This window comes from Euprymna scolopes, chromosome 38 (assembly GCF_053919585.1).
Source record: "Euprymna scolopes isolate OS-2025 chromosome 38, ASM5391958v1, whole genome shotgun sequence".
Lineage (NCBI taxonomy): Eukaryota > Metazoa > Mollusca > Cephalopoda > Sepiida > Sepiolidae > Euprymna > Euprymna scolopes.
The window spans coordinates 48,419,371-48,437,244 of NC_136519.1; the positions used below are offsets into that span (position 1 = coordinate 48,419,371).

A 17,874-nucleotide genomic window follows, 5' to 3' on the forward strand; every position below is an offset into this window, starting at 1 on the left:
GTCACACCTTCTAGCTGTCAATGAAGTGATCTCATCAAAGAGGCCATCGACCTGGTTCCTTCTCGGAGCTGGAAGAAGCAATGTAGCAAACAGCTAAAAACGTGGCTCAGAACAGTTAAGTAAAATTCCAAACTGATTTAGGGTCTAATAATCTACAGTGGTCGCTGTTCGCACTAGGACTGGCTGTCGATAGTGTTGGTGTTGCCGATGGATCACCAAGTTTGGTCAGCTTTCTTTACTACTTCGAAGTCCAAAACCATCACTTATAGAATGTGAGGCTTTTATTTATTTGTTTACTAGCCTGGATGCTTGGCATTGCCTGGTTGTTTGGAGGTGCGTGTTGAGCAAAAAAAAAAAAAATGATAGTAGGCAGGCTCGAACCCATATCGCGAAGGAGGAAATGAACGTAAAAGAAAAAAAAAATGTGCTGTTTTTGCCATTGCATTCATCACCAAACTGGAAGTGGCGAAGGTTTAAATTAAGACTAGTCAATCAAAAAGAAGGGATGACTTTTGAAAATAGCGACCCTTCCTTGTAGAAAAGTATCCAGTTGAGGGCGAAGGATTAATGTTTCTAGCCAATTTTTCCATATTTGTCGTCTGAAGGGTTGAGATTCAAAACGCTACTGATCTTGTGAAAATCCGTCGCCTCTGTCGAAAGTTTTAGGCAGACATACATACAAACATGCATACATACATACATTTAAACAGACAGATGAGGTTTATATTAGAGATTTTATGGAAATCGACCCAGACAAGGCATGAAGCCACTTGATGTAAGAAGCTAAAAATTGCTACTTTAAAGTTAAAAACTAGCCAACAATAAGTGCTAGATGAATAGATTCCTACCCAAAAAACAGCAATTCTTCTCCCTGTGTCACAAACATCACTTAAAGAATGTGAGCCTGCCGAAAATAAATACAAGGTACACTTTATACTCCCCTATCAACGCTTTGCAGCCAAAGGTAAACTCCTTACTTAGATTCTTAAGCACAGAGCAAATTTCCAAAGGTTTGCTATCATGTTATCCACGTTTGGAAGGCTCAAACTCTCTCCTAGACCAGAATAATGTAGCAAAAATGGATCGCCGAGCTTAATAAGATTTTGTGCAAAATGCGGTAAATCCATTGGAAGGAGCTGGCTTAACTCATCCTAGGTGGATGCCTTCTCAAGGCAAAAGACAGGTATATATAAGGAAATGTGACACTGCAAATTACAAATATAAATTAGCAGTTCATCACGGCTTTTCTCAGGCTCTATGTAATGTTCAGTGCATACGTATATATATATATATATATATATATATATATATATATATATATATATATATATATATATATATGTGTGTATTAAAATATTTGACTCATGTCCAGGTAACCTGCATCTAAAATTTCAAGTGTTTAGACCCAAAATTGGCAGAGGAGTTTGGTGGAGTCTTCACATGTCAACTCTTTAAACTTTTACCGCTTGGCAGACAATATTTTGCCCAAAACAGATTAAAAAGCTTGCTGCATGTCTGAATACCCTTTATGTAAAATTTAAAACGTTTACACTCCAAATTGGCTGAATAATTTGTTGGAGACTGCAAAGGTAAAATAATTTGAACTTTGACCTCTTGGCTCCCAAATGTTCGGCCAGACCCCGATTAAAAAGTTTGCCCTATGTCTGAATACACTTTATGCAAAATTTCAAATGTTTAGACCGAAAATTGGCTGAGTAATTTGGTAGAGATCGCAGAGGTCAAATTGTTTAAAACTCTGACCCCAATTTTGACCCTTTAACATTTATCATTTTGGGCTCAAGTCAAATCAAAAAGTTCGATCCATGTCCAAGTAACCTACATCTAAAATTTCAAGTGTTTAGACCCAAAATTGGTGGAGGAGTTTGGTAGCGTTCTCCAAGGTCAAATCGTTGAACTTTGACCTCTTGACAGCCAAATCTCTGGCCAAAAACTGATTAAAAAGATTTTCCCAAATCTCAATACCCCTTACTCGAGTTTATAGACTGCAAGTTGACAGAGTAGTTTGGTAGGGAAATGTACACACACACACACACACACACACACACACACACACACATTTTCACTTTTATAGATATACTAGCATTTCAGTCCGGCGTTTCCCGGGTATTTGGATGTGTCTGTTGAGCAAAAAAAAAAAAAAGAAAAAGTGGTAGTAGGAAGGCAGGCTCGAACCCGTACCGCGATGGAGGAAAAGAATGGGAAAAAACCCTGACGTCTATGCTGTTACGAGCACCGGCAAACTGGAAGTGACATTTTTTTAAATTAACGCTAGACAATCAAAATGAGAGGATGACTTTAAAAAATATCGGCGAAAAAAGCGCCCCCCCCTCCTGTAGAAAAGTTCCCAGTTGAAGGTGAACATATTAATGTTTTTAGCCAAGTTTTCTATATTTGTCGTCTGAAAGGTCGGACTTTAAAACGATACTGATATTGGTAAAATCCGTCGCCTCTGTCAAAAGTTTTAGGCAGACATGCAAACATGCATACATACATTTATGTATTGGTAACTAAAGAGTTTCGATCCAAACCGATTAAAATGCTTGCCCTATCTCTGAATACCCTTTATATAAAATTTCAAATGTTTAGACCAGAAATTGTCTTAGTAATTTGGTAGAGACTGCAGAGGTAAATTTTTTTTTAAACTTTGTACCCTATTATGACCCCTTAACATTTATTGCTTTGGGCTCAAATCAAGTTATTAAATTAGATCCATGTCCAAGGAACCTATATCTAAAATTTCATGTGTTTCAACCAAAAATTGTCCGAGTAATTTGGTAGAGACCGCAGAGGTAAATCTTTTTAAAACTTTGACCCCTTAACAGCCAAATTTTTGGCCGAAACCCGATCCCAAAGATTTTCCCAAATCTCAGTACCCTGTATATCAAATTTCGAATCTCTAGACTTAAAATTGAGAGAGTTATTATGTAGGGAAATGTACACACACACATGTTCACTTTTATAGATAGATGGATGGATAGATAGATGAGAAACACTTTAGAAAATCAATATGCAAATTCAAAATAGCTGAAGCTGATTATGGATGTTTGCAGATTACTATATGTACGGTACTTCAAAATAACATAAAATTCACAAAATTTTCTTATGGTAATATAGTTAGAATAGGTAGGAAAAAATCTTTCGTATTTATTTATTTAGATGTGATTGTTTTCTTTTTTTTTTTTTTTTCAGTCTCCCTTCGGTGAAACAATTGGAAATTTATGTGAATCGAATCAGCATGCCAGACTATGAGGTTCTGCATTATGAAAAGGAAAAATTGCGAGAAGCATGTAAGAACTTCATTTTGTTATTTAATCACTAGCAGGGAGACCCGGCGTAACACACTTTATTACTCTCTATCCCTCTCCTCCTCTCACATTTACTACCATCTCTCTTACTCCCTACCCCTCTCACTCTCTTTTCCTCACTTTCTGAGTAGAGAAAGATTTCCTCTCCCCTGACAGAACAAATAGTACACTATTTACAGAAAAAAAAATGACCTTTTCAACAAATTAGGATTACACTTTAATCCTAGTTCGAATACTGAGAAAGTAGGTTTTAATTCAATTTTTTTTTTTCTTGTTGTTAACTAGAACAGTCACTTGACGTTGCCCTGGAAGGGCACGGGCAACAAAGTAGAAAAGTTAAAATGTGTGTGGGTGTTTAACATCTTTTCAAACCTCTCTCTGTATCCCCCCCCCTTTTTAAAACCATTTCTGTATTCTCCCTTTTTTATGCCCCTCTTTCTGTATCACCCCTTTTTCAACCGTTTCTGTACCCCATTTTTCTATTTTCTTTCTCTCCCACCCTTCTCTCCTCTCCTCCTTCCAAGTCAGAAAGTATTCCCCATCCTCCAACCAAGAACAAAACAGATACCACACTTTCATCCTAGAAAGTGTACTTTAGTTTAAGTTTCACACCTAACCAGGATGGAAATGCATTGCTGTAAATGTCACCCCTCACCTGACTGGCTGGCTAATTTTGTTCGGAGTGACTCACAATAGAATTAATATTCCAACAAACATGTGCCCATTTTCTAGAGGAAGAAATATTGAGAAAGAATATATAAGCTTTTTGTATGTTTGCCTTATGTAGTTTCTGACTTTTAGCTGAGCACACGCAAACAGATAACTACCCTTTATATAACAAGTGATTGCGATCGAGAGGCTGCAAGCCACCAACATGATGAACATCAATAAGATGAAGACTGCAAATATAATGATCATCAGAGATATCATAGTCCCAACCAATGTTAAATTCACTAATGTTAAAAACTTTTTTGTCGGAATGGTTTTACACAGAACATGAATATGCATAATTTTTTTTATTGTTTCTATTGATAAGATTCTTCAGTGTAAAGCAACATCTTGTTATATCGAGTACTGTCCGGGGGATGCCAAGTAATCTGAACGATTATTATCATGATTGATTTTGATGTCTAGAAAATATGTGATGAGTGCAACGTCTTGTCAGACGAGTGCCACTCCCTCAGACATTTAAAATCCATGAGCCCAAATGTTTGAGGGAGTATCTATACAAATATGATGTTACAGTCTTAGCTTTGTACGACAGCTAAGTCTCTCTCTCGGTTCAAAATGTTGAGATCCAACAACAAGCAAGAGCAAGATAGCCGGCAACAAATTAAACTGCAGACCAGCTTAATGCGGGTACTGGTCTTCCGCTTTATGGTTTTTTAAATCAGAGATTTCCTTCTCCTAGAAAGGTTGCCTTCACCACGGCTTACGGGAGCCCTCTCTGCCCCAATACACATATACACACACACAAACATACACAAAATATGTACATACATACATACATACATACATACATTTAAACTGTCAGGTGAGATTTATATAATAGATGGTCTATATATAATTGAAAAGGGCTTGTTAAGATCGAATTATTTGTATAATTGTAACTATTAACTGTAACTCACCGTTTTATTTAATAAATTTCTCTATAATGTTTTTGCTTAAAAAAACAAAACAAAAAAAAACATATTTAATATATTGTTAAAAATGTCATTTTTACTTTTCTTCTAAAATCGTACTGTTCTATAGAGCACTGCCGGGGGGGGGAGGGTACAAAGTAATCTGAACGATTATTATCATAATCGTTTTTGATGTCTGGAAAATATGTATCAAGACGAAAGATATTTGTAGGATAAAAAATATTATGATATAAATGTATCACGAATGTTAATGTAAGAACGTTAGATCAAACAAGAACGAACATAAACACTGGAGATGATTTTAATGATAGCATCAGGTGATCTTAATGTTATGTGAGCTAATGACATAAAAATAATAGATTGATAATACACGTGATCAGTTTAGTTTAGAGTTTGGAGTCAGACAGGAAAAGCCGGACACGTTCACACGAAAGATATCGTCTCCGCGTTTTGGAAGCTGGAATAAAACGCGACTTTAGCATAATGTAGAAAATTACAACGTCTTGCAGATCCGGTGGGAAGTCAAAAATAAAGGTATCCATATGAAATATATAATCTATTATTGTTTGGTTTCCTTCGGAGGGAGATTAACTTGAATAATGAGAAGAGACAAAGACACAACATAGAGAGGTGTTCTGTGCCCCTGTTCTACACAGACTGAATGTTAACGAACTGTTTCATTAAATATAAAACACCCACACGTCGTACATACAACAATAGAACATTTTAATCACTAGACGACATACTGTATATATCACAACGTTAAAGAGGCATTTGTGAAAGAGACACTGTTTATATATCGGCCACAATACAACAAGTGACGCACAGACAGACAGATATCAATCATATTAGCTGGACTTAATTGTTCTCTACATAATCCGCGCGTATCTTTCATATGCTTCGGACAGATACATACAAGAGAACATTTTAACCACTAGACGTCACACACTATATATATCAGAACATTAAAGAGATATCAGTTATATAGACTCTATTTATATACCCCACGACTATACAACAATCTTATCTATCTGGGCATCAGTCCTATTTATTTATTTATTTGCAGACTGTTACCCTCATCTTCATAATTGTTGTTTCACCACGTTTCGGCCAATTATTCCTCTGGCTTTCTTCAGGTGGTTAATCACGACGGAATATAAATGGTGAGTTTTTAAACTGTATCCTCAGTAATTACTGCCTTTCATAATTTTTGTTGTCTCACCATCCTTTTTTGGCAACTAATCCTCTGGACTGCTTTGGGTAGGATTGAAACCGCTATCTTTGGGGCCCATGGTGCAATGGATAGAGGCGTTAAATTTCTACAGTTCCAGGTTAGCATTGTCTGAAGATAGCGGTTTCGATCCTACCCAAAGCAGCCCAGAGGATTAGCTGGTGAAAACGTGGTGAGACAACAACAATTATGGAAGGCAGTAATTACTGAAGATATAGTTAACAGACTCATCATTCCTATCCTGTCACGGTTAACCACCTGATGAAGGCCAGAGAAATAGTTGGCCGAAATGTAGTGAAACAGCAGCTATGAAGATGAGGATAACAGTCCACAAATAAATAAATAAATATACAAATTACTCATCTCAGAGGATTCCAACAAAAAAATAATATCTGCCCTTTTGTTATATATTAGGACCCTATGCCAGTAGGTAGAGATGATGTTAACTAGTATGAATTTTTAAGGGAGTGGCATTAAGTACACGTCAGGACAATCTGGCAGCAAACGGAAATAGACCTATTGAAGCTAACGTAGTTAATGCGAGAGATCAAAGAATAGTTCCCTAAACAAAATGCGTTAGAATCCCCGTGTCGAATGTTATTACACAGAAATTACCTTAAGTATTTTAGGCACAGGGTGGAGTTTCTTGTCAGTTCGAGTCGGGGGAAGTGGACAGACAAGATATGCGCGACAATTTAGAAATCTAAGTGAATATGGCCTGGAGACTCTGTCCGTTTGTCGACCATCTTTAACGCTGAGAAAATTAAGAAGGATATAATTTTAACCTCTATTTTAGTCTCTCTAGTGAACGAACATAAAATTAAACAACCGATCAACAACCACTAGACAACACAACTATACAAGGAACACCCCATGTTACAGCAAATATTTATTATATTTTTGTATGTTATCAACATTTGATGATAACACATAAAAATACCATGTTTAGATCGGGACAGAATTTTGAGCATTGTACCGTAGGTACTGTTGATTTTATAAAATTATTTTTATATCAAAACATGCTACAAATAAAATGTTGATGATAATATATAAAAATATATGTTAAGGTTGGGACAGAGTTTCGAGGCAATTTGAGGCGAGGAAGAGTTCAAACCAGACGTGCCGGCAATGTACAAATCTATGAGACTATTTTCTCGAGACTTATTTGTTTGTCGATCATTTTTAAGGCTACATTAAAAAATTAAGCAAGAAGAAATTAATTTTAACCTCTTTTTTTAGAAGGAATTAATTTCAGCCTCTCTTGTAGTCTCTCTTCTCGTGAACAAAATTTCCCTCTCAAATAAAACCTTTGAAAGCTAACAAGTCTCCATTGTGTTGCCATACATGAGCTTTATTCACCTAAGATAAACAGTTGATCAACAGTCATTAGACGACGCAACAATATATGAAACGGCCCATATGGAAAAACGATGACCGTTTGTTGACCATTTCAAAGCTAAGTACGAAAATTAAGTAAGAAGTAATTTATGTAGTCTCTCTCCCAAAGAGAACACTCTCTGAATAAAACCTTAGAACGCCAACAAGTCTCCATTGTTTCTATGTATGAGTAGATAATCTGGAATTGAACAGAGAATCAACGGCCACAAGGAGTCACCGCCTACACCTGGAAAAGTGACGATAAAAAAAGGCCAATGACCGTGCACTTATGTAAAATGACTTCTATTATTTGATTTGATTCAGGGGCACAACACGTGTTTGTTTGAAACGATGATGCACGAATGCTTCGTTTAACGTTGTTCCATCTTTGTCGAATGTTACAATGTTATAATCGAACTATATACCAATAAATTTGTGTTTTTTTTTCTCGGTCTGATATTTATATTAAAACCTACTTTTTCTATTTAAAAATTATTAAAACGAACTTTTTAATATACTCAGTCATGGATATACGAGCGACTTCATGAAGGTAAACTAATTTGCACATTCCTTTGAAAAACGAGCGCTAATTAATTATTCATTATTTTTATGGTTTCTTATTAAATGATTAGTTTCATTTAACTATTACGTTTAATTCTTTTAATGCATAGTTTCTACATCGTGCATAATTGCATGGATTTACGATGAATACGTTTTAGCACACTGACATGTTTATATATATATATATATATATATATATATATATATGTTGAGCAAAAAAAAAAACAGTGGTAGTAGGCAGGCAGACTCGAGCCCGTACCACGAAGGAGGAAAAGAATGTGAAAAAAATGTGATGTCTTTGTCATTGCGTCCATCGCTAAACCGGAAGTGGCAAAGGTTTAAATTAAGGCTAGTCAATCAAAAAGAGGGGATGACTTTCGAAAGTATCGGCGAAAAAAGCGACCTCTCTTTGTAGAAAAGTGCCCAGTTGAGGTTGAAGGAATTAATGCTTTTAGCCAATTTTTGGATATTTGTTGTTCGAAGGGTGGAGCTTCAAAACAATACCGATCTATTGAAAATTCATCGCCCCTGTCGAAAGTTTTAGTCATACATACATACATACATACATACATACATACATTAAAACAGACAGGTGAGATTTATATAATAGATATAGTAGCGTTTTTGGTGTGTGCATGTGCTAAACATCTCTACCAAACTCCTCTCTGAATATTTGGAAAGAATGAAAGACCAGTGACCGTGCACTTATGTAAAAGACTTTTACTATTTGATTAGTTTCTTGATTGCTCTCTGGCAAAAACTGTGGTGTAAGACCATGTACGAATGATTAGTTTAATTCTTGTTTATTGAAATGTTGCACTGCCCCTATTTATTTGCTTCCCCACGAGAGCTGAATTTGACACAAGGTCGTTTTTAACATGAGAGAATATCCACCTCCCCAAAAAGGGGTGCTCTGGATTAAGAGACAAAAATTAAAAATCCCAGCCCTAAGGCCAGGTAACACAGACTTTAAATGTTGGGGGGGGGGCAGAGTTGGGAAGTGGGTGGAGTTCTTCCATGATGAGTGTAAATTGGGGACAAAGGCCAGGGACGAAAAGAAATAAAAATAAGGAGTGAAAATCTTGGAGGCTTTCTGTTACCAGGGGAGGGGGGCTTATTCACTCTACTAGCTAAGAGTCTAGGCAGGGAAGACGTAATTGTTCTTGACTCCTCTTTCATACACAAGCTTGCTTTTCATACACAAGCTTGCCACTCTTATCCACCATCTTTTAAACTCGAACTTTTTGAAGATTACTATTAAGTTTTGCAAAGAGATTTTTAAAAAAAATCAACATTAATGTACAGTGCATTTAAATCGGGAAGTCAATATCTTCAGACAGACTGATCTGGTAACACTAGAACGGGGGCGGTAGTCTTTTGATGTGTATGACACATTTACTGAAGCAGGTGGCAAATGGAATTGATTTAGTCTGCGATTGTGAGCAGAAAGAACTTATCTTTAGTCATTGTGACGAATACCAGATGCGCAAGATTGAAAGGTTATTTGAAATATATTGAAAGTTTTTTTTTCTTTAAATATTTTTTCTTCTATCGTCACTTTTGTAAATAAATGGGATTCATTCTTAAAAGAAAATGCGTTCAGCAAATCCTAACTTCAATTAAGTTATTTATTTATTACGACGGAGTCACCGCTTATCAAGGCCTAAATACCTCTCGAGGATAAGGGTTAATGAGTATCAGGTTGCTATTGAGACAACACCGTGATGATCGATAGTAGTTAAAATTGGGTAAAATTTGTTTATTAAAGAGGATGACGTAGAGAATGGCAGGTGGGCGGGAATAATAAGTTATTTGAAATCTAATATATAAACGGCTATATGTATGTTTGTCTGTTACTAGTCTACCAACTAGTCTACCCAGTATATTAACAGGAAATAAACTGAGAGAAGTGAGAGTTACGAGTTTACCGAAAGTAAATCTAAGGTTCACTTTTTACTCTCATTTAGTAATATTTATTAACTAGCAGGCTGCCCGGCGTTGCCCGGTCGTAAAATACGCATAAGTATTATGTTTTAATTAATGCAGAATTCTTATTTATTGTAATCAGAAATATCGTTGGTATTAAACATAACGTTAAACTGCTTAAAAAAATGAAGCAAAAAAAAAAAAAAAAAAGAAACTGAAACATGTGCATGCGAGTATTATGTTTTTTTTCAAACAGTTCACTTCTTGTAAGTAAAAAAAAAAAAAATACTCGAGCTGAGATAGAAATCCAAACCTAAAGACAGTGCACCAAGTACGATAACCATTAGGTTAGCTTGACACGGCTTTAAAAAGGGTTTTCACACCTACTTATTCTTAACCTAAGGAAGCTATCATGTGAAAGATTCACGCATGCGCATTCGTGAAACAGTTAACAAACATAAAAATCCGATAACCCCCCCCTCCCCAGTACCAATTTTTCAATTTTGACCCCTTAGCAGCTTTGTTCCCCCCCCCCCCGGAGGAAAACCGATTAGTAAGTTTTCCACATATCCGAATACCGCAAGTTAATCTAGGGTCTACTTTAGTGCTTTTTTTTTTTTTTTTTTACATGGAAGTCACCACTTATCAAGGCCTGGAGGCCACTCGGGTATAAGGATTATTGTGTGTACAGTAATCAATGGGATAGTATCGTAGTAATCGTTAGTATTGGAGATTTGATAAAGTGTCTTACTTAAGGGGGCGGTTTATCAGGAACTTGTTTATGTTGGACTTGAAGACATCCAAGTTGTAGTCAGGTGGGAAACAAGCAAACGGAAGAGAGTTCCACAGGTGTGCACTTCTAAGTAAGAAGCTTTGCTCATGGAATCTACGTTTTGATTTAGGCACAGGTAAAGAGTGGGGAAAATTACTGATAGTGGTTTTAGCTAAATGGGTTTTTTCGTGAAAGATTGGCGAGGGGACTAGAGATTGGAGCCCAGACGAGCACTTTCGTTGGAAATAACGATAAAACAATGGTAGGCTCGCAATGTCCCTTCTGTGGGAGAAAGGTTGCAGGGAAGAGAAAAGGGCATCTCCCACTAGACTACGAAGTCTATTTTGTAATCTGTCAAGGCAGTATATGTTGTTTATAGCAACTCCTGCCCAGATATGGCAGCAGTACTCCATCCTTGGACGTACTAGAGAACTGCATCAGCAGTGAGATATCTACCGGAGAGGTAGAAGGATCGCACCATTTTTAAGATAGAGTCGACAGATCGTTTTTTTTTTTATGTTGTTTTAAGCAAAAACACCATTACTTACTTACTTGTCATGTCGAAAATAGTGATATATTAAAAAATTACGAAAATTCATTGAGTAGAAAATTATTTATTGTTAAAAGTAATTTTTACGAAAAATTTGTGTGAAATTTCATAAAAATCGACCCAGCCGTTTTCGAGTCCATAGGGAACGAACTCATGGACACATGTAGGTAAACTTCCTTTTATATAATAGTAGAGATAGATAGATTACAAGAGAGCCACTGCTTATAAAGGCCCAAATGCCTTTCGAGGATAAGGGTTATTGAATATCAGGTCGCCGATGGAACAACACCGTGGTGATCGGTAGCTGTTAGAGATTGGGACGGCTCAACAGATGTGCACGAAAATAGGTGATTTAAAATATAAAATAAAATACGAGGTTGCCGAAAGTCTATGAGGTTGGCGAAAGTAAATCAAAGGTACAGTTTTTACTCTCATTAAATAAATGGAATTCATTTTTAAAAGAAGGAAATGTGTGAAGCAATTCCTAACTTCATTTTAATTATTTCTTTCCAAGGAAGTCAGTACAAAAGCCTCTCGACGATAAGGGCTAATGGATGCCAAATCACCGATGAGACACTGTGATGTTGGAAAATGGGTAGAATTTGATTATTTAATAAGAGGATCGCTTAACATGAACTTGTTTGCAGTGTACTCGAGAATGACCATGTTATAGTCAGCTGGGAAACAGCCTCGCGATATTGTTCCATGGATGGGCATTTCTAGGAAAGAAACTTTGCTCATGGAATTCTCGTTTATTTTAGGCACAGATACGGTAGATAAAATTGCTGACAGTGGTTGCAGCTAGACGGGTGTTTGTTGTGAAAGTTTTACATGATGGGACAATATATTGGAGCTTAGTCGGGCACCTGTCATTAAAATAACTTAAATTCAGATTATTCGAATTATTCGCTCAGGAGTGTTATTCACACAACGTTTCGACTGGTGTAACCCCAGCCTTCTTCAGATTTATCTTCCTAAACTCTGGAATTTTTTTGTCAAACTCTGCACGGAATTTCGAATAGAACCCCTTTATTTAATTCACTGGGATATTATGATCGTATTCGTCAGTCTTGACCTGAGTAGGAGTCTTAAGTAATTTGCAGCATTCTTTGTATCACCCCGCACTGAGGATTGAACCTTCAACCTCCAGAAGAGTGTCACTTACAACTGAATTTTACCTAGCACTTTATCCGTTCGTAACGTGGCCGTTACACTTTACTTTAGTAATTCATAAAAATAAAACTTTAGTAATTCATAAAAATAAAATTTTACTTTAGCAATTCATAAAAATAAAACTTTACTTTAGTAATTCATAAAAATAAAACTTTACTTTAGTAATTGATAAAAATAAAACTTTACTTTAGTAATTCATAAAATAAAACTTCACTTTAGTAATTCATAAAATAAAACTTCACTTTAGTAATTCATAAAAATAAAACTTTACTTTAGTAATTCATAAAAATAAAACTTTACTTTAGTAATTCATAAAATAAAACTTCACTTTAGTAATTCATAAAAATAAAACTTCACTTTAGTAATTCATAAATATAAAACTTTACTTTAGTAATTCATAAAAATAAAACTTTACTTTAGTAATTCATAAAAATAAAACTTTACTTTAGTAATTCATAAAAATAAAACTTCACTTTAGTAATTCATAAAAATAAAAGTGGAAATAAATAAATAAAATCCGGGTTGGCATTTTTTTCCTTTTTTAACAAAAATTTTTATTACCGTTGGTTTAGGCACCACTTAAAATAGTCTCTCACTGCCACGTGTCCATTTTAATCTGGCACACGTTTCTCTTTCTTCCAACCGCAAGCTAGGCACGGCCAGCCCATTCTCATCTTCGACTTTACGCATCCATTTTCTTTGACGTCCACTTTTTTTCTCTCCCAAGAACATGTCGTCCTTTTTTTCTTTTCCTTCAGACGTCAGCTCGCGCACACTTCTTAATTTGCATATGTGCGGTTTTCGGCTACTGCTGCTGCTAATCTTTTCGCTGCTGCTATTTTCCCACGTGCTTATATACGCTGTTACACGCTATGCTAGAGTAAAAAATCAAGCGAATCCTTACTGCGTTTATATAAAAGTGCCCAATAATGAATAGAGTTGTTTATTATTTATACAATATTTATTAAAAAAATAAATATTTCTTGACTAAACATTTGCAGACATATTTCGGTCAGTTTTTTCTTCATGCTTGAATTTTATACAATGAGCCAAAATTTCTACAATTGAACACGTGATTCACTCGGAAAAATACCGAACACGAATCTTATATATTACTGTACAGAAGAGATGTTGCGATATTGTCTCTGCTTTATCGTTATTTTCCTGGCAAGTGCTCGACTGAGCTCCAATCTATGGTCCCACCCCCTTACCAAACTTTCACAAGAAACACTCGTCTAGCAGAAAACACTATCAGTAATTCCCCCACTCTTTATCTGTGCTTAAACGTAAACGTAGATTCCATGAACAAAGCTTCTTTCTTAGAACTGCACGCTTATGGAATTGTCTTCCGTTTTCCTGCTTTCCAGTTGACTGCAATATGGTTGTCTTCAAGTCTAACGCAAACAACTTTTTGATGAGCCGTTCAACTTAAGTTAACAAATTTACCGAATTTCCATTACTAACGATTACTATATTGTCCAATTTCTACTGTACACTCTTTAACCCGTATCCGCGAGTGGCCTATTGGCCTTGATAAGTGGTGATGCCTATGTAAAAATAAAAAATAGATTCTATTAAATCTGGCATGAAAATAAAACATTAGTCCAAAGTAGTCTGGAGATTCAGTGTTCTGACCGAAATATTTCTACAAATGCGTAGCCAAAAATGTTCGTATGAATGAAGAATTTTTTATAAATAAATTATTTTTATACATAAATATATATATACTAGCATTTCAGCCCGGCGTTGCCCGGGTGTTTGGAGGTGTATGCTGAGCAAAAAAAAAAGGTCAATTTTTTTTTAATTTGACCCCTATTATGATCCCTTAAAATTTATAAAACTCAGATCGATTTATTAAGTTAGATCCATGTCCAAGGTACCTATATCTAAAATTTCAAGTGTTCAGACCCCAAATTATCGGAGGAGTTTGGTAGAGTTCTCAAAGGTCAAATCATTGAACTTTGACCCCTTAATCCCTAAATTTCTGGCCGAAAACCAATCACGTCGATTTTCCCAAATCTCAGTACCCTATATATTAAATTTCGAGTATGTAGACTTAAAATTGAAAGAGTTATTGCGTAGGGAAATGTACGCACACAGATACACACACAGACAGACACTTTCACTTTTATAGATATATAGATAATATATGCTCCTATAAATTTGTTTTTTCTGTGTATTGATATTCATATTAAAACCCCTTTTTTTCTGCTTATTTAAAAGGAAAATACAACTTTGTTATATATGAGTCGTAAAATTGCATTCTTTTGCAAAAGATCTAGCTAATTCGCACATTCTTTTAAACATTCATTTTAATTTCTATGTATATTTATGTATGCGTATATATGTTTAAAAATGTTTTTGGTTTAAAGACATGAAACTTAATATATTAGATATTCGAACCCATGCGGAAGTTTATATTTGGGTTTTAGCCGGGGAAAATCAGTGCAAAAGTATAAGAATTAAAAAGAAAATGAAATTTGTCAGATGAAGGTCGAACAACGGCATTACGAATATACATGCGTAATGTAATAGCTATTAATTCATGTTTTAATTTTTAGCCTCGCAGCAAACATGTCTTCATAGCTCAGGCATTAACGTTGAAGGAAAAAGTAAATCGTAAGCTAACCGTTTTGGTTTCGATTCTCGGTGATGGCGCACGAGTCATTTTTTTTAAAACTATTTAAATCATTACTATATATTGGGTCCAATAAAATATAATAATAAATACGAAATCTGCATTCATCAAAATATCATATTTAAGCGTATTTTACCACAGGACAATTCCGGGCAGCTTGCTGGTATAATATATTTTACAATAAAAAAAACAATAAATATGCAAAATAAATAAATAGCAAAATGAAACAAAATTAATGCATAAATACAATATACATGCGCAACGTAATAGCTATTGGTTCATGTTTTAATACAATAAATAATAGACGTAACCACACCCCCTTTCTAATTCTTATTTCTCTGTCACATCACTTAGAAAAAGTGTGTGTGTATTATATATATATATATATATATATATATATATATATTCTTCTTCTTCTTCATTTCTTTGCTTGTTTGTCACCGTCTCAAATTAACGCCATGATGTTATTTCTAGCAAACTTTCCAGACTAATGCCGGAACGCTATATTGTATTGTTTCGATTCCAGCTGAAGGCACCCAAGTCATTTTTTTTTTTTTTTACTTTTGAAATAACTACTATACATCGGATACAATGTAATAATTAGTGGAGTATTGGTTCTTTAATACTACATACGAAATCTGATGAATTAAAATATATTTAAACATATTTTACGGACGGGTCACACTGGAGGTACAATATAATAATCAATCGATATTTGTCTCTGTAATAATAAATACAAAACCTGTATGCATTAAAATATCATATTTAAGCGTATCTTACAACCAGGCAACGCCAGGCCGCGTTCTAGTCTACATATCTATAAAAGTTAGAATGTGTGTGTGAGGAACTTTCTCAAGTTATATATTCAACAAATTATTTTATCTACAAACTAGAAACTTGGTATATATAGTATTCAGATATGTGGAAAACTTTAATCGATTTTAAAAAGTGTAAAAAGGCTGCTAAGGGGTTAAAATTGAAAAATTGGTATGTGGAGGGGCTCATCTGGGTTTTACCTGTTTGTCAACTGTTTCACGACTGTGCATGCGCGAACCGTTCACATTATGTTAAGGATAAGTAGGTTTGAAAACAGTTTGTAAAGATCGTTTCAAGCTGGCTTGATGCTTATCGTACTTAACTCACTATTTAGGTTTTGGTTTCGATCTTAGCTCGAGTGTTTGTTTTGTTTGTTTTTTTTGTTTGTTTTTTTTTTCTTATATGAAGTGAACTGTTTAGAAAAAGAAAACATAATACTTGCATGCACACGTCTCAGTTTCTTTCCGTTTTTTTTTTTTTAATTTCAACTTTTTTTTTTTTAATGAATTTAACGTTACGTTTAATGCCGGGCAACGTCGAGCACATCTTCTTGTATATATATATACAACTAAATGAACAAAACATCTTTCTAAAATATTACTTCCAATCTCGATCAAGAGATCATGTAAGTAAAAGTGATACTTACCATCAATGGCCGCAAATGCAACAGCACTTTCTCCTTTGTAATGGTTTTATAATCATAGGTAATCACGTGACCCTTGGTGGCGGTCACATGTCATGGAGTACGCTATAAAGCGGATTGTTTTGATATTTTTTTTTTCTCATGTTAATATTGGTTCCTACCATCACAATTCTCAACTTTTTTTTATTTTTATTTAATTTTTTACCGTTACTAATGTTTATTACTAGATTTCAAGGGTCTCTACCTCAGATCGCAGAGCCCTGAGAGCCAACAAACTGGAAGTCCAAGACTCGAGTTTCGCCCTCATTTGGGCTCATCAGTTTGACATATCAGAACCCGGGATTCGAAACCCGAGCCTCTTTCATGCGAGGCACAAGAAAGTCTATCAACTAGCACACATCAAGCAAACCGGGACGAAATCGAACATGTGGAATAGATTTACTTCGTCTCGACAAGGGACGCGGTCATCCATCTAATATATATATATATATATATATATATATATATATATATATATATATATATATATATATATAAAGTTTTTTTCTGTTCAGTACAATGTTTCATTAAATAGAATTTGTTTGATATTTATAAGCTGAGTAGGTAGGTTTCGGCTTGTAAATGAAGCTGTTTGAGTGATACTTCAAAATGTCTTCCAAGACATTATTCAGATATTCAAAAGATTAGATTACTAACGACTATTTAGGTTGGCATTGTGCTACTTGACTTTGAACCAGCGTTTGTCCAAGAGGATTGGTTCTCATGGAATCTGCTTTGTCCTGAGGGCATCATCGTAAGATGAATTTGAGTTGTGTTAAGTGACTCTTCAGTCCGTCTATTCCGTGTGAAAAGGTTTCAAGTTTTGACAGTGCTCTGTTTATCTACACGCTAAATATAACTAACAACCAGACACCTTCTAGCCTTTTTTTTTTTTAAATTGTTGCTTCGTAAAATTACGATACAATCAAATGAGTTGATAATCCCGAGTGGTAAAAAACGAGAGAAAAACACAATGATAACGGGCTAAAAGGTCTCTCTCTCTCTCTCTCTCTCTCTCTCTCTCTCTCTCTCTCTCATATATATATATATATATATATATATATATATATATATATATATATATATATAAAGTGAACGTGTCTGTATGTCTGTGTCTGTGTACATTTCTCTACGCAATAACTCTGCAAATTTCAATTTTTGGGATTCATGCAGATATTC

At 35.0% G+C, this 17,874-nt stretch overlaps 1 protein-coding gene across 1 annotated transcript in view; it reads left to right on the top strand.

Annotated features, from left to right (window-relative positions):
- Positions 1 to 17,874, top strand: part of LOC145263137 (diacylglycerol kinase zeta-like) — a 1,403,365-nt gene that overhangs the window by 1,260,081 nt on the left and 125,410 nt on the right. Inside the window, exon 18 of the mRNA XM_080120103.1 lies at positions 3,211 to 3,308. Coding sequence (XP_079976229.1) covers positions 3,211 to 3,308 — 98 coding nt within the window. The remainder of the gene's footprint in view (positions 1 to 3,210; positions 3,309 to 17,874) is intronic.